Below are 18,551 nucleotides of genomic sequence, written 5' to 3'. Positions count from 1 at the left end.
AAACAGAAGCAAGGCTCAGCCACCCAGTTCCATTCAATCCATATGGGAAGATGTCACATGATGCATTGGAGATAGCCACCAGTGTCTGGAGCAGGTTTGTCCCCAGTGCTCCCAAAAATTAGCTTTTGTGTCTTAAAGGAAGGCAGATGATACAGAGAGACATGGCAGCAATCCAAGTGACCCATCTTCAGATGAGACTTCCAGTTTCATAGTATTGTTATTTACACTGCACCATAAATGTACATAGTTTTTCACACTTCAAAGGCAAACTTCCTGACTTCAGACAGCAACAATGCAAGGCAAGGACTAGACAGGAACCTTTGTTTAATTCAGCACCAAAGCAAGGGCTCATTCTCCATAGCAGGAGAAGAGGCAGCACCTTGCAGGAAGGATGGCTCCAAGTAAGACCCCAGATTTCCTCAGAGATTTCAGCAGCACAGGAGAGTGGTGGAGGAAAAGACCTCTGAGTCTCTCTGATAATAATAATCAACTTGGACATGAAGCCAAATGATACCAATCAGAATAATGTGCACCACAGCATTCACAGATGACTGATGAAAATGTTGATTTTTAATATATTTGTACTATCAGGCACAGCCTACCAGATCATGGATTAATGAAGTACAAGGGCTCTGCCTTTTGTAAAAAGCTTTTTCAGTCATGTTTTAATTCTGCTGTTCATTAAAGAGATTCCCAGAATTCCCTGTCAGTCTTTATTTCAACTGGCTATGATAAGCTTGAACCAATACTATTTTTACTTTTCTTTCTGTTTGAGAGGATCCTCTCACTGATAGTACCTGTAAAGTTGGGTGTGGGGGTGATTATTTTTGTTGTTAGAGACAAAAAGAATAAAATTCTGACTGCTAGATCTTTACTGACTAAAGACAATCTCTGAAACATTCAACTGTGTGAAGAACTGCCAATAAAGCAGGGAAGCAAAATACTACAGTAAAGCAGAAGGAGCCCAGCTCTAACAAAAGAGAGTGGGTTATTCTTCTGCTCCATCTGCAGTGTTCCAGTGTAGTAGGTTTCCTGTGTCAAGCAAAAGCTATTATTACACTGCAGAGCAGGGAGTAGGGTAAGGATAATACCAAAAATGATTCAGAGGTGCCAGACTTGCAGTTTCTAAGAAACTAAAACCATGAGGTGAACCAGCAAGATTTATATCAATTATAAAAGGAAAAAAAAAAAAAAAAAAAAAAGGAACTTTCTGTTATGAAGGATGCAACAGAAACAAAGAGACAGGAGCAAGATTAACATATATCACCCATAGGTGGGATCACTGCTAAAAGGGAAGGAAGATGGGTACAACTATCAGTGAAACACTAAACTCTATTTTAAATAAGGTAGGGGAGATTCTGGCATTATATGGATTTTCTATTGGGTAACTACAACCACATCTATTTATCAACCATATTTTTTGGTGCAGGCTGTATGCCATGAAAGCTGCCTGGAGAGAAGATGCTTTGCATTAGAAAACCCAAGCAAACAACACCTGACAGAGTTTGCTGAATACCTACAGTCCTAGAGAGGGAGAACTGTCCTGGCTGACACCCCAGAATTAAAATCACAGAGTTGCATTTGCTTTTTTTAGTTTCCCTGTGATCTTGGATAATTGAAAAACAGTTCCTAGACAAAAGCCAGGAGGATGTGCAAGGCCAGCTCCCTTTAACCATTCAAATGAGCAAGGCTTGTTTAATGGCAGACATGTATGCACATATATCCTGATTTCTTCCAAAAACTCCACACAAAGGATCAACATCTGGTGACCAGAATAGCTTCATCATTGATACAGGCAAAGTATGCACAGAGAAGAAGTGGAGTATGTCACTGGGTTCAGTAATATCATTTAAAGCAGTTATTAACTATAATCCAATATTATATTAATTAGAGAAAGTTTAATTGTTTGCAGTAGCAGAATCAAAATTTTGTCAAGAAACTTAGAAGTTTCATTTCTAGCTTTACAGAGGAATAAAGTACCCAAGAGAGACTCCCTTGTGTTGTAGTTCTTCATGCTTATTTAATTCACATTAAATTTCCCTCTCCATGTTGTCTCTCTGATCTTTTGGGCTTCTGTTTGAAGGATGGGGCACATTGCATGGAACAGTTTCAGATTCAACATCTCAGAACCATTAGTAATAAAAAGACACAACACAAAACTTACAGGTTTAAACTTCCTAACACAGAAACAGCAATAGAGTGTCTTTATCAGAAACCTTCTCTTGACAAAAATGAAGCACCTCCTTGGGCTGGGGTTGTGATGCACTGCTTAGACTTGTCTTTATGCAAGTGCCAAATCAGAGGTACTTTCTACAAAAAAGCACAATCCAAATGCCAGCAAGTAATTGCACTCTATAGTGAGTAAATGCCGATCTATAATGATCTGGTGATTTAAAGTGGTGGGGGAAAAGGAGAAAGAATGGCTAGAAATTAATGGCCTCTGAGTTGCAATTGCTTTGGAGATGGAGCTGGTAATGGGCCATCAGCCCTTACCACAAGGACAAAGTTCAGGCAGGCTACAAAAACCCCATGGCAGCTTCCTGCTGGTGTTTGGGAATGCTGTTGGCTTCCAGCTCACAGCCTATCTGCAGCTGCATTATGGGTTTCCATATCTGTGTGGTCCATGCATGCCTCTGAAAGATACAGTGTTCCAAAAAACTTCCATAATATTTCTTCAATAATATTTCCACACAGCAGAAAGACAGATTTGTCAGTTCCCTCCCTTGAAATTCACTCTTTAACCAAAGTGAGGTGAATTTAAGGCCACAGGTGAGTATTGTTTCGTTAGAAAACACTTCCTCCCCCAGATTTGTTCCCAGACAGTGGTGGCTCATAGTTTTAAGCAGGGAACAAAATTAAGAAGCTTTTCCTAATTAGTTCATCTGTGCTGCATTAAATTTGTGCTGGAAGGTTCCCAACATGGTCTGCTGCAATTATTAACACTGAATAGGCATCTCATAAAATAGTGACACAAATGGCTTTCTGAAGGAAAATTGGCAGGTTTGGCCACACCTCCTATAATTACAAACGTGAAAAGGTTTTCTGAGGAAAGTGTTTTTTAATGAAGGCCCCACAATATTTGGTTAGCACACAGAAAGCTGCACTGAGGTTGCCATGAGGATCCTGCTCATGTCAGGTAAGCATTATGCAGATGGATACTGGGATTCTTGCCTGCAGTAGGAATGGATGTGACAGGACAAATGACAACAAAAGCACCAACACTCAGGTGTCAAACATAAAGAATGGCTTTAAGGGAGCCTCGGGGTATGCACAAAGGGGAAGAGAACTCAATTTCTCTCAAGGAACAAGAGGTGATAAGGAGATGATCAGACCAAGAGAAGTGCACTGCCAGTCAGAATTGATGGAGCAGAAGTCCACGTTTTAATTTGCACATAAATCCCTGCTTGCAACATAATGATGCACCTAAAGGGCAAGGACAAAGTTTCCAGGGTTTTTTTTTTTTTTGTATGCAAACACCTCGCAGAGACTGCATGATTGTGAAAGGATTGAGACTATACAGACACACAAGATAACATCTCTGCCCCAAACACCACACAAAAAAAGTCATAGTAGCTAGTTTCTTTTCCTAATTATGTTCAAAAAAGTCTACACCCACAATCTAAAAAGAAACACAGCTAAAATTCACAAGTCATGGTGCTACTTACAAAATAAACTGCTCCGAAGCTTCCATGGCCAATCTCTCGGAGATCTGTGAAAAGCTTTTCTGGATCTTCTTTGAAGAAGAGCTCTGCAATTTCGGGGTCCTTCAGGCTGCCCGCTCGGCTGGTTGATGGCATCCTGCTGGGCAGTCAGCCGACCGACTATCTGGGTTTAAAGTGCTGCTTCAACCCTTGGCTCATCTGTATGAATGGAGCCTCTTCAGCATGGATTACTGCAAGAAAAAGATTGCAATCCTTCAATGCTTATCCTCTGCTCAAAGAGCCCAAAACAAGCCACAGCAAAGCAGCTTCCACTTCCTCCAGAGCAAGCAGTCCTGGTGCGTGAAGCAACACACCCTGTGTGCTGGGATAATGTCACAGCCCCACTGTGACACCAGTCAAGCACTTCCTCTAGGACAGAAACCAAAATCAAAACACAAAATGAGGTGCATTCCATGCTCCAGCATCTGTTCGATCACCTGCAGAGCAGGCAGAGAATCTCTGACCTACAGCAACAACCAGCTCATCACCAGTGAGTCCACATTACTGTGACACCCACCCTCTGAAGAGTTACACCCACTGTGTCCTAATAAATTGTCTGGATTTTGTGATGTCTATCACAAAGTGCCTGTTCTTCAGAGGTTTACTTGCAAGCCCTTTCTTCAGAGAAACAGCATCCAGAACAGGAGATACCCAATTCCACACTGCTGCTCCTCCTTCTGCTCTGCTTCAGCAGAGGCACACACACACTGAAATTGTGATTGGCATATGAGACAATGGACAACAGGCCATTGGCAAACACTTTCTTCAGAGGAACTTGCAACTTCAGACACAACTGGGAATGTATAAAATGCTTTCTGTCTGCATCATGAGTTCACTTCCATTTACTACAAGCTTTGTGTCTTGGAATCTATCCAAAATAAAAGTATACTGTTAAGTTGTGCTAAAATCTTACTATATCTTTACAACAAGTGATGCCAAAAAACCACTACAAATAAAAAGCTTTTTTCTTTTCCTCTTAAAGGGAGGTAATAGGATTTCCTATCAAATCCCTGTAAATTATCACTAATTAAAAAAATTCTGTCACTGGCAAACAGTTAATCACACATCTCTCTTCTTTCCAAAAAAATCTGTCTGGCTAAGACTTGTGCTTTTTTAATTTCTATTTCGTATCCCAAATTCGTTTTTTAAAAAAGTTGGAGGTTTATTTCCATTATGAAGACGTGAAAGACAACAAGCCTGAGTTTAAACAACACATCAGAAGGCTCTGTCCATTTCTCCTCCCTTTCTGGACACTACAAACTCCACCTTCTTCCAAGCCTCTAGACCATCAATGAATCATTTGTTTTCCAGTCCCTGCAGAGCAATTCCTGCAAGGATGGAAAAAGACATATTCCTGCATGTTTGTGCTCAGTGGTTCTCTTCTCTGGAGAGTTGCAGCATGTGCAAGTGCCACAGCCTGCCTGCTCCTTGTTAGAGACCTCCCAGCATTGCTGCAGAGCCTGGCTGTAAACTCCACAGGAGTCTCCAGTTTTTCTGAGGAAGACATGCATGGGAGAGAGAAAGCACAGAAGGGAAGCAAAATCCAGCACTTTCCTCCAAGCAGTCAGCATTCAAAGAGATTATAATGCGACCCAGAATGCATTTCCGTGGTAGCCCACTCTCAGGGGAGAAGGAAAAGCTGACACTGAAACCCCAGTGGTGGACCAAAGGGAAGAACATATACACACATACAGAAAATATGCAGCTGCTCACAACTCTGCCACACTGCACTGCTGAGCACTCACACATTTCCTATGATGCAGGATCACTGCAGGAGCCTTGGAACAACCAGCATCTGCACACAGCTGCCGGGGAGGCCGAGTGGGATGCACAGGAATGGGACTGTAATATCCCCACCTTCCCTTGCATAACACCATAACTAATACCGTGTGGGAAGGGAAATAATTAGCTCTAGCTCAGCCTATACCTGAAGCACACTACATTTATGAAAGCTGGAGGAAAAGTGGGGTTTTTGTTATTTTTCCTTCTTTTTCATATATCAACAATATTCCACTTGATTCCAGCTCTAGCAAGCACATAACACTGAAAGACAACTGTTTCACATTTACAGCCCCCAACAAAACAATAGACAAAAAGCATGTCAGAAAGGCAAGAGAAAGGAGCTGGGGGAAGGGAGCTGATAACCAGAGCACACTCAGTATTATTGAAGGAATGTTTCTTGGATCGACGGTAATGATGTCATGTTCCATCTTTTAAGAAGCATCAGATTCTTACAAAAAGGACATTGTTGTTCAAAAGCAACTGCTGCAATCCCAGAATGCCCTTTTCCCTACATCTGTTAGTCAGAGGGGCTAGGCTTGGATAAACCTGCTAATATGGCCAAAAGTCACATGTCCCCGTGAGCGAGCGTGCGTGTGAGAGCCAGCGCGAGGGGAAGAAGCCCGCGCTCGCAGCTGAGATGGATTACAGCCTTCTCCCCCTCCCCAGCGACCCCCCATGCCAAACCAGCCACCAAACTCCTTCTTGGCGTCCTTTCTGAGCATGCCTCTGAAATGTCATCAACAGGAACACTTCTTCCTGCAGCTGAAACTCCTACCAGGCCCACTGACAACACACACAGGCGTGGGATGGGACAGAGGAGAACTCCTCACCTACGGTGATACACCTTAAAATACACTTTATTCTTGAGAACATCAAGAAAAAAATCATTATCTTTAGCCTTGGAAATAATTGCTGCTTTGAAATGCATGAGAAAAAAAACTATTATGCATTAAAATCTATTTAACAGAATAGTCACAAACATGTACATGACACTGTGCTTATCATTTGATCTCCTCAGATGGAGCAGTAAAATGCATTAATGTAAATTCCATCCATAAGAAAGCTTTACACAGTTTCCCTTAATGAAGTGCTCCCATTTTTATGGATGCTACAATATTAAATTCCCCTCTTCTTTTTACCCAGACAACAGGCACTGCCTGCCAAAGCCCAGCAGTGCCAGCAGCAGAGCTCTGCCTCCTGCCTTGCAGTAATGACACCTGAATGCTGTGGGGAAATGGAAAACAGGAGAAGTGGCACACAAAGCAGCCATTGCATTATTTTAAGTGTATTAAAAATACAGGAGAGACTTAGGATTAAAACAAAAAAATCAACCCTACAACTAAACTGCCCTGAAAATTAAATCACATACCAGCAGGCAGCTGGTTTTCTGAAGTACAGTCAAGTTGCACTTGGGTATTTTACATTCTTCCACCAGTGCAGTCTATTCACTACAGGGTTTTCAGATTGGTGCAGCTATACTGTTAAATACAATTGTTCCCAGTGGATGGGACTGATCACCTCACTTCAGATCAGATCAGGTGGCTGGATGCTGGCTCTGGCCAAGGGACAGGCACTGCAAACAGGATACAACACCCTCCGACTTTGTGTGACTACCTTCTGGCCACCTTGCAGGCTGCTAAAATTAGAAAACATAAACCCACATTTTTTCCTAGGTGTCACTCATACAAAAAGAGAATATTGCACTGTATAAACACAACTACCAGGACTTCACTCTTAACCAATAAGGTGGTGTAGGAATGTGAGAAAGATTCAAAGCAAACCAGGGAATGACCAAGGCACAGGACTGGCCCAGCTCTATTTCCACATAGTAGTCTGAACTCACTACACTTAGTGGCTACCATTACTGGTGTAAATGACACTGACTACAGGCCAAAATGTTTTATCAAATTACTTTCATCTGAACAACTATCAGTTAGCAGAAACCACATGCACACATCCACAAAAGTCTATGAATCGATAAGATGTTACATCCCTGTAATTATGGCTACATTAAAGGTACACACACACCCCTTGAACCTCTGACACAAGAAGGCTGAAGATGAGGACGGGATAAGATCTGTTCTCTTTGGAGTTTTCTGCCTCCTGTCATGTCATCTCAAGCTGAAGTCAAGACCCACCCCTGTGACTAACATCCCCTGGGATGCTGCAGAATAGAACAAGCAAAGCTCAGAATGGTCAGTTGCCATAATTAAAGTGCATATTTCAGTCTAATGCTACGGAGACCTCAGAGAAATTAAAATCTGCCCACACTACACTAAACTCTCTGACAGCTGTCAGTGTCACAGATAACCATTTTCAGGTAATATACACCAATGTACTAAGAGAATGTGCTTGGCCTTCCCTGCAGAAGAGAAGGGAATCACACACTGAGATTATCACCTGTCCATATTATTTCTCAAGTTCCCATTCAGACCAACTCAGTGAGTGACAGTGACTAGAAGGTACTTGGTTACACTAACCATGAGATACAGTATAGCATTTTCAGCTCCTTAAGACGGTTCAAAAGTTTGCAGAAACCAGATTACACCACACACTTGCCTGTAGATGATTAGCACTGCAGAGCAGTGAGCTCTGTCCCTACAAATGACATCTCAAGGAACTAACACATCCAACAAGAATATGAGAACCAGAGCTAAACAAATACCACGTGAGCACAAAATGGAAACAACAAACAGATTTCTGCATCCATCATCTCTTGTCTCCCCATTTCACTGGGAAGAAGAGCCACACAGACTTCCACAATGGCTATGGAGGCCAACAGGAAAGCTGTCCTCTATTACTGAACTATAAACAAAGTTATTTACAATTCGAGACATAAATCTTGTTTTATGTTATAGTCATCTGGTATCCCATACACTTAGCACAGTAACATCTATAAAAACTTCTCTTTGCTGTCAAACATAGCTACACTGTGTTTTTCCCTCATTGAATATATATGACACTTTAAAAACAAACAAACCAAGCAGGAGACCAGTTATAGCCCCTATGATCTTCACAGCTGACACTAACAGCAAAGACTAAAAAGTGAATATTCAACACAAAAAGCTACTGGTTCTTTGCAGATCTTATTCCAAGTAATAAAACAACCAACAAAAACACCCTTCACACCACTAAAGAACAACTACCCATCATTTAGAAACTGATATTTAGATTTTTTTAAGAATCTGCACTGCTGGTAGTGTAAACAGTTGCTAAATCTTAGTGTAATTTTTTCTGGCATGATCTAATGCAAAAGCATCAAATAAGATGGGGAATGAGTGTCATCATACAACTATCAAACATGGGAAAAGGGATTTTCTGTTACTTGCATATGGGTCAGATCCAGGGACTGTATGAAGCTGAGATTAAATTATCCTCTCAACACACTATTAAAAATTTCCTGAATGATTTCCAGCTGACACTGAAAATTTTCACAACTATCCTAAATATGATAAACTGAAACTACTGGAAGAACTGACTTTCAATTTTTTTTCTTTTACTTGCAATTACACCTGAAGTAAGAGCTAGTAAGATGATAAGAATGCCTAAAGAACAATTAGATTTTAAGAACGCTTAAAATAATTAATTTTAAAAGTTTCTCTGTAGTATTGACTACTTGACCTGAAAGCACAAATTCTTTTGGAAGCAGCAGACAAATCACTCCTCGTTTCCATAAAATCAGAATAAAAGCTCGCAATATAAAAAAGATGAAAGCACTCTAAGAAAAGTAAGAATTTAACCTGGAATGGGAAGTGGAAGGGCTGTACAGTTCATGGGAACACAGCAGAAAAGCTGATGAAGGTCTAGTATCAGAAGACATGAACAACCATCAGGCAGTGCTGATATATGTGACTTTAGAAATGATGATTTAATTTTATGATCTGCCCTTAAATCAGCCTTTAAAATTTTAGCCTGACAAATTCTATGCATGGAGTTACCTTTCCCAGAAAGATAAAGGGCAGGAATTACCCACTACAGGTCCCATCACTTTATTTACTGTTCCCAAAGCCAGGTGCCAGCCAGTGGTGGGGCCTTTCCACAAGGGCACAGTCAGAAGGAGTTCTGTTGGCTCCTCTGAAATTTAGGGAACCTGCAGCCAGTGTGATACTGTCAGATTCAAGATTGTACCCATCGTTCTGCACAGCTCAGCAAACACAGAGGGACTCAGGTTCATCAGGTCCTCCATGGCTCCTGGGAAAGCACACTCCTGATCACTGCACCACACTCCTCCTTCCAGCAAGCTTGTCAAAACTATATACACTAGCTTTTATTGCTTTGCATTTCTACAAACCTCTTTTAACCCAGGCTCTGCTCCACCCAGTCAGCCCTTTATTTTCCTGTTCAGACAAAAGCAGAGTAATTCTCAAGGGCCTTAACATGCTCTGAACACATGGAAGAAGAGTTACTCTGCTCACAGCAGAATGTGGCTGTTTCCTTGAATAGCTCAAAATCAGCTTCCTGTCCACCCTCAGTGACCCCAGGCAGATGGCATCAAGACAGTTGTGTTCCAGTGACTGTCACAATGGAAGGTCCATCAGCACCTCAAACCTCCCAGAACAGACAGGAATTGTAGTCCCTTGACTCATGCAAAACCCCATATCACAGACTCCTTGTGCACTTGGCTAAGCCTCTCCCACCAAGCTAACAACATGTTATTTTTTTCTCCTCCTAGTTCTGCAATTTGGACTTTTTCCTAGAGTGGCAATTAAGGGGAAAAACAAAAACAAAACAAAACAAAAAAAAAACAGAAATGAAACAAGAAAAGGCTGGAGATGCAGCAAGGGGCATTTAATTTCTCCCATGCCCTGCAAAGGGGACAAAGGGCACTCAGGAACATCTCCCTTGGGATCCTGCTAACTTACTTTTACCACTTAGTCGTGAGCTGCAGCTCAGACAAAAAAATGCTGACAAAGTAATGAACTTGCCTTTCTCTTAATGATCTTAAAATCATCCTTTTCAGTACACTTGTTCTCCACACTGGATCCACCAGGGCTGTCAGTCACAAAGGAAAAGGGAAATGCAGATGAATGACATTCTACACGAAACTGTGAGAAAAATGTTAAATACTCAGAAAAATATCCAAAAAGCTGTCACCAAACTGATCATCCTAAAATAATGCCAACTACAAGCAGAATAAAACCACCTGGAATGGGATGAGCAAACTGGATTGTGGAAGGTACCTCTGGAACATGGGAAGCCCCACTGAGATTCTTTTCCACACTGCTTTTCACTCCAAGCTCATGTACATGAGATTCTCCTGTGCTTTCTGCCAGGCTCCAGGGGAAGGGGAAAGAGAGAATAATTTTATCTCCAGGTAAGGAGACCCTTCTGCTGGAAAAGCCTGAAGGAGGTGAGATCTTAGAGCCATGCTGGACACTTCCATCACATGCCTTATAGCAGCAAGGGCATTTGAGATGGTCCCTAACCCCATCTACACCTCTGTAACAAAGTTCTGCTTCCTGCACAGGAACAGAGAACCTTCTCTGCAGGAGTTCAGCAAAGAACAGGCATGAAATGCTGTCCCCTTTATTTTTCACATTCCCTCACCTAGGTATTTCTAGAAGGAATAGATTAGAAGGATAAGATGAATCTGCACCTGGATATTACAGTGAATTCTTGCAATTTTTTGTCTGTGTGAGCATCTATGTTCAAACAGGCTTTTCTTCCCTGCTCAGTCCTTCTTTCCTCATCTGACAAGGAACAAGCCTACCATTCCTATAAGATCCCCTTTTCAATTTATTTTTAAAAGATTTTTGAGGAATGGTTCTATCCTGAAAAAACCTCTTTGCAAGTTTTTTTCTTTCTCTCTCTGCTTTTCTACCCCTGTTTTTTTCTTTCATTATACTTTTTCACAGAATAGCCTCAGGAAGACACTTTTATGTTTGAGCACTGCTTGCATTTCTCTCATACGTGTACTTGTAGACTCTGTGCCTTACTTTGATTTCCTCTCAAGATTCTGACACTAAAATGTCCATCATCAACTCCTTGAATTACTTACCCCAGCACACTTTATGATCCAGCTGAGCTGTTCTGCTTGGGTGTTTACTTTCCAGGAATGTCACTAACGAAAGGGTCAGAAAGTTGTATTTCCCAAACCTTCTCTGACAAGCCCAGGATCTGTGTTTCTGGGCTAGGTGTAAATATTTATTTTTAATTAATTCCACAATCTTTCAAGTTTTTTAAGAATTTAAAAGATAACTAACTGGGTAAGTGTATCCTTGTGTTAAAGACAAGACATTCTGAACAAACCAAATCTCTTTTGACAGCTTTCATATGTCACTTATAAGCAAACACAAACATTCCTAACACTACCTGTACTACTGAAAATACTGGTTTTCTTAACTGGCAATGTTTACAATGTCACTCACACCAAATCTACTACTGACCCTACCACTTAAACAACATATATAAAAGACAATACTGATGCAGCTGAGAAAAATTAATGCAAAACAAAATCTTGCTTTTTCCCCCCTACCATTTAAAGCAGAATGCTCCACAAGATCAAAACTTAGACCTACAGAACAGCTGAAGAATAGCCAACATTCATTTCTCAAAGACCAATGCTATGAAAGTTCAAGAAGTGTTCACCATTCCTTGACATATTCAACACTAATATCTCCTGGATGTCTTTGCTTGTGATAGTTCTGGTACATTTATTAAGAAGGTCAGCTCTAAATTTAGTGATTCCTTAGGCTAGCAAAGCTATGAGGAAGGCAACTGGAAAAAATGAAATCTTCTGTCCCCCTTCTTTTGCAATTCAGTAAGTTCACAGTCATTGCCAACTCTTTTCCTTTATTAATGTAAAGCATCACATTAATAAACATTCTGTGAGTGCATCACCTACAGCCAGCTCTCCATGGCCACATCTCTCCAACCAAGGAGCACATGTTACAAGGGACCCAGTGTGGGAGATGCTGTGCTGGCAGCACACTGGCCAGGAAGAGGTTAGCAAGAGGCCAGTTGATGAGAGTCAATTAAGTCTAGAGGCAAAAAATACTGGGAAACTCCAGCTGCCCATAAAAAAAATTAGTCAGATATCCTAATGGGACTTGAGTTTAAAGAAACCTTTTCTTGACCCCTAAGCAATTCTGTCCCAGAACAATAAATAGAGTAAACGTAAGCAAATTAGCTATTTTGGATTCAGCATAAATAACTCAGAAATAAGCTTCTGAAGCTCACAACATAGATAATTACCCTTGAGAAAAGAAGTAATTAAAAAGTGGCAGTATCACCATAGTTTTTGAAAAGAGGCCTGAAAGAAAGCAATTCAAAGTCTTTCTGGTCAATCAGTAAAAAAAAAGAAAAAATGTTTAAATTGAGCTTGCAAATGAATTCCCTGGAGTGCAGAAGAACACTCCCACTCCTGCAAGAAGCTGTGTCCAACCCTCCAGTCCACAGGTCAGATTCTTATTTGAGCAAGTATAAACCTGGCAAAACTGATGCCAGCCGGAAGAACTTGAGGCAGAAAATAAAGCCAAACACAAAGAGAAAAATCCAGGAGAACTCTGTGAGATTCTGTAGGAACAATCTCACAAACCAACAGCGAGAAGCCTCAGATAGTCACCCAGCCTGACAAAAAGCCACACAGGAGAACAAGGAAACAGGAGAGAAAGTAAATAACCTGCACAAAGAAGATAACTGGGTATAAGGTAAGGTGCTGTCACAGACCAAGACAGCTGGTCCTTCCATAAACATTTAAATTAAACATTACTGACCTATGGGGACGAGCAAGCAGCTGCCCTAAAGTCTGACGTAGCTCCAGAGTGACGTTCAGCTTTTGTCACAGCTGCTGTCCCCTTCCAGCAGCTGCTGCTGCTCCAGAAGCTCCCAACAACGGCTGCAACCAAACTGAACAGAAGAATTAACTGAACTATTAATTAGTGGGAGCAACATGCTAATCACTTGGTGACTGTGCTACACTAAGAAGCAGAAAACGAACCATTTATGCACTAGACTATATGTCATTAAAAGAACAGAACAACTCAAAAGAATATTCAAAAAGAAGTGGAAAAAGTACAGAAAATTACTGTGAGAATTAGTCATAGGTGGAGAACAGAATCATCACCTCTGAATTGATACAAAACTAAAAAAAGCAAGAGGTCAGATAATAATTACATTACATTTTGAACAAGAGAAAAGGTTCTTGCAACCAGAGTGACCACAGATAATGAGTGAATCCAGCATAAGAATGGAATGGAATGGAATCCATCCATTAAGATCTGGATGGGAGGGAAAGGTAGATGACATATTTTATTTAGGGCAGCTGACAGCATCAAAAAGTACTCAAGAACCTTAAAAAAGAGTATGAATGAGCAACAAGACAGAAGATGAAAGGTCAAAAAAGTAAAGAACCATAAAGCAAACATCTACTCTTAAACTAAAATCTACTCTTAAAGTAAACATAACTCAGGAGCTGAGCCTGCTGCAGAAAACTCAGAAGAAATTATGGCACAATTATGCCAAAGACAATGTCAGACTTGAAGAAGTCTCTGCCATGGCTAGAGATTATTCTTCATTCACATATAGCAGTAAAATGGAAGTACAGTAAAAAAAGCCTTAGAAATGGGAAGTTGCAAATGCCTAAAAAGACAAACTAAGCTTGAGCAGAAAAGGTGTAAGAGTAGTTAAAAATCATAAATAAGATTGTCATGATAAGTGCTCAGACTTCAAAAACAAAGGGAGAAGCCATAAACTATAAGAGCAACATGTTTATAACACAGCAAAGGAATTCAACCAATCAAAGTATAAACAGCAAAATTAACCTGCAGAAATGACCGTGAGGCATTGAGCCCAAGAGACAGAAACACTGCTTTTTAAACCAGAAACTGCTTTTTAAACATTTACATGAGTAAGAACATCCTCAGCCAGGTCAGGTAAGGTATTCCTGGATGCTCCTGGCACTGCCTCCAAAGCACCCAGGTTGTCACCACTGCCAGGGACAGCAGATAGGACCAGACAGGCGAGGTATCAGAACCTGGATGACAATTTTTATGCTGCTATTCTTCTAGGATCAAACAAGCACCATCAAAACACACCTTGCTATGAAAAAGGTCAGATTCTTTTACATAGGATTTTATAAAATACAGGATTACTATCATAAATAGAGAAAAGGTTTATTGAAAGGCTGCAGGGAAATAAGGAGAGGTTCTAGGGAGGTGCATGTGTGCAATGGCCCTTCAGCACTGGGCACAGGCAGAGAAGCCCTGTCAGAAGAGATGACCAGTGAAAGATTATTCTGTTCTTTAGGAGTGACCAACCCATTGCAGCACACAAGACACTGCCAGTGCAGCAAGGATTTATAGCTGCTCACCTATGTTTGTAACTTAAAGCACATTCCAAAAGGGGTTCAAACATATTTCAGCTTCAAAAGAGTTTAAAACCTTTTATAGCTGTTAAATCTGTGCTACCAGATTATCTGTACCCATAAATGGGATAGCTTTAATGAGCAATTATGTCACACGTTTCTAGAGCCCGTGAGCACCTCCTTTCCTGCTGGAATTCCCCAAAGTCATGGCAATTTGCTTTACTCAAGCTCAGGTTATTTTTTTTCCAGTCTTCACACGACCAAGCAGAACCATTTCCTACACAGCATACAACAAGGGGAAGAGGCAAACAACCAAAACCAAACAAAAACAAAATTTAAAAATCCCCTTTTTTACTATTCTACCTACTAGAAGAAATGGCTCTCCACCAGTTTCTGCAGGTCTGAATTCCTTCTCTTTAGGCTTTTCACTTAAAATAAAAAACAGTTCTCAGTATGTATTAAGATTACAAGCATAACCTTTTAATTTGATGAGTTTTATCTGCTTTTATGGGGAAAATGCTCATTTAAACTAATACACAAAACAATTTGTGGTTCAGATATACAGAGTATGTCTCAATTGAATTGTTAAGATCACAGGACTGAAGTCCAATTAAGTCCTGCTCCTGCTATTTTAAGCAACTTTATAATAGAATCCAATCATCAAATAATAACCAACTCCTGAGAACTTCTCAAAACCACTACTCTGATTACAAGGCTGCTTCAGAACCCCACTCATATTTTGATTAGGAACCAATTTAAGATTAAAAACTGATTAAGACTGATTTACAGATTTATTACTCTAAGTTTACACTGCCTTACTCTTTTTCCCACACCAGCATTAGTGTTTAAAGAGTTTGCTTCCTTTTTCAATACTGAGAGATAAGCACAAGGAGAGACAGAACACTGTCCCCCTAAGCCTGTTAGCTGAAAAAAGCCAGTTTTGTCTCCCTTTATGACACAGGAGAGAGAACTGACTTCCCAGACCATCCTAACAGCCCTTCCTCACAGCTGTCCCAAATGAAGCTTTTTTTTTTAATCCTCCACCACCACTTCCCACATCTGCTTATTTCCTAGATATATAGCACTAAAGTTTAAAAACCACCATGGTATCAAGGGATATAGTCAAGTCTTTTGCATCTTTCCATTTATAACTGATAAACCATATTTTTCTATTTCATATCTTTATATATAATAATTCTAAAACCCTGGAAGATTTGTTGTAGAAGCTCTGATGTTACTTTCACACAGGAACACACATCCTGGCAGTGAGAAATGAGACTGAAGCAGAAGAAGTTTGTAAGGGCCTGCTTCCCAAATTCTGGTAGTCACAGGTTTGTGTGCTACATTACAGCTGTTCTGACTACTGACATCTCTTCTCTTATGTACTTATATACCCATTACCATAGTAACCACATTTCTCAGAACATATAATGCAATTTTTGTATCTGGTGTATTAGAACAAAATTATTAAGGTTACAAAGGCAAGCATTCCAAAATTAGAAAGTGTCAGAATTCAGACTGCCATCTCCCTTGCCAACCCATCTTCTTTCGCTGCCTCCCTCCCCATCTCCCAGGCTCCCAAGTCACCTCTCCTGCAAACCTCCAGCTCCAGTTCTCCATCAGCTCCAGCTCCTTTCTCTCCGACCCCTCTGCAGTCCCAGTTTCACTGCACTCTGTCCTGACATATTCTTATCTCTCCCCTCTCATCTGACTTTTATACCTCCTTCATTCACACCAGGCATTTTCCTCCTCCACACTGCCTGAGTGCTCTCCAGGAATGATTCACTGAACACAGGACAGATTCCTGACAGTCTAGGAACTGGAAACAAGAGGAGCCTCTCTTGCAGGAAAAAGTCCTTCTGATCTCTCACAGTCCAGGACTGGAGCATCTTCTGCTGCTCTCCAGGGACAACTGCCTGCTCCAGCACTAGGAGCTGCAAAATGCCTCAGCAACACTCAGTGCTGGGTCACCCTCTTATTGCCACTGCACTGCAAGGATGGGTCCCACTGGGGAATACACCCCCATTTAAGGAAGTGCTTGGCAAATACAGAGTCTCCATCTTGATGGAACTTAACATAAACAAATTAACCTTTATACTTTACCTGCTGGTAGCATTATTTTATACACATAAATATATTGCTAGGAGGAAACGTGCACAGAAATGCTTAAGAGCTGTGTTTTCCCTGAACACCAGCACCTGCAAGCACTGTGGAGTCAGGAGTTGAATCCACTGTGGTGGAACACACAGAACATTCAGCACATCTCTCCTCACAAGTTTCCTAAAAAGTCCATCAAACAATGGACTTAAGACATCCTTGTGCATGACTGCCTCTCCACTACAGAAAAAGGCTCAGTTGATACATCATTCTGCACACACAGAAGGTAAATGACTACACCTTTTCTCCAAGAACTTGCTTTAAAGAATTATCTGTATCTTTTCTGGTTTGGCAGTATTACTAATTGTCCTGAACACAAGGGATGAAAGAGGTAGGTCAACATCTGCACCTGAAGCAAATACTTGGAACAGCAATTCATAAACACAGCCCACAAAGCAGGTTTAATGCCAAAGATTCATTCTACCTGGGTTAACTCTTAGTATTTTTTTAAAATTTTCTCTGGTACAGCAACTCTTCAGCTCTCAAGTAAGAAATGCAGCACTTTTTTCTGGTCTGAAGAGGAGGAAAGACCTTAAGCCACTTGTATGTATCTACCAAGTGCTACAGCATTTTAAGGCTGGAATGGCAATTTCAGCTTATGTAGAAACACATCCATCCTAAATGTGACAGAAAGCTGTAATCAGAAATTGCTCTATTTCAACAGCACAAATCCTAACACCTCTATATTTCAGGTTCTTTGTGTGCTCACATATAAAGCCACTTAATCCAGCTGTTCTCAGCAATCATTCACAAAAGCAAATGAATGAAAAAGAAATAATTAGTAACCATTTCCACTCCTACCCTTTAACTGAGGGGAACAATAATTTGACTGCTTCAGTCAATGGACAAAACTATTTTCTGTGCATTTAAACAGAAGGTTAATTGAGATATGGTGGAACCAGCTCTCACACTTGGACTTCCTGAAAACAAGGTTGTCCTGCCTGTTTCAAGGACTTTGGCCTCAGCTTTTTCAGGAAGTGAGGCAGGAAGCTTCCAACAGGTGACTTTTTCAAGACTGAACTGATCTTCAGGACACATAAAGGAATAGTGCTGCAAACCAAAAGCCAATTAAATTAATCTTATTTTTTTCCTTAAGCATTCCTGCTGGCAGGGAGTGGGCTGGAAGGCTGTGTCCTGGCCTGGGTTGTGCTGGCTGCCTCCAGGAGCTGCTGATCTGAAGGCAATCAGTGATTTGGTGCAAGCTAAGCCACACTGCTCAGAGCCACACAATCATGCCATCTAATGAAGGATGGGAGCTGCAGATGATTAAAGCTACTATCCAGAGCAATAACCACACAGCACAGCTGGAGCAGGACTGAGCTCAATGGTTTGAAGGGCCTCCTTAAAATGGTCTGCAAATATGTGACAGGAGGGGCCTGGCTCTAGCAAGACATGAAGAAGCAAAGCATCAGGGAATGAAGCAAAGCATCAGGGAACAAGGACGGTCACAAGAACAGTTCCAAGAGAGCAGTGGCACAAGGGATCCTGCCAGAGAGGTGTTAGAAACTTTCAAAAATCTGTCACCTGCTGCTTTGTTTTGGTGTTGGGTTTGTGACATCTCCTAGAGAACCTCCCATTCCCCTGGAGAATTTATCAAACATTTTTAG

The 18,551-nt window shown here is 41.0% G+C and overlaps 1 protein-coding gene across 2 annotated transcripts in view; it reads right to left on the bottom strand.

Moving 5' to 3' along the window:
- Positions 1-18,551, bottom strand: part of TAOK1 (TAO kinase 1) — a 62,998-nt gene that overhangs the window by 31,254 nt on the left and 13,193 nt on the right. For both annotated transcript variants that reach the window (XM_059866152.1, XM_059866153.1), the window contains exon 2: positions 3,666-3,892. In XM_059866152.1, the coding sequence (XP_059722135.1) occupies positions 3,666-3,797 (132 nt within the window). In that variant the 5' untranslated portion in view covers positions 3,798-3,892. The remainder of the gene's footprint in view (positions 1-3,665; positions 3,893-18,551) is intronic.

The sequence above is a fragment of the Haemorhous mexicanus genome, chromosome 22, assembly GCF_027477595.1.
Source record: "Haemorhous mexicanus isolate bHaeMex1 chromosome 22, bHaeMex1.pri, whole genome shotgun sequence".
Lineage (NCBI taxonomy): Eukaryota > Metazoa > Chordata > Aves > Passeriformes > Fringillidae > Haemorhous > Haemorhous mexicanus.
The sequence above is the reverse complement of the archived record's forward strand: the minus strand, read 5'-3'. Positions and strand labels throughout refer to the sequence as shown.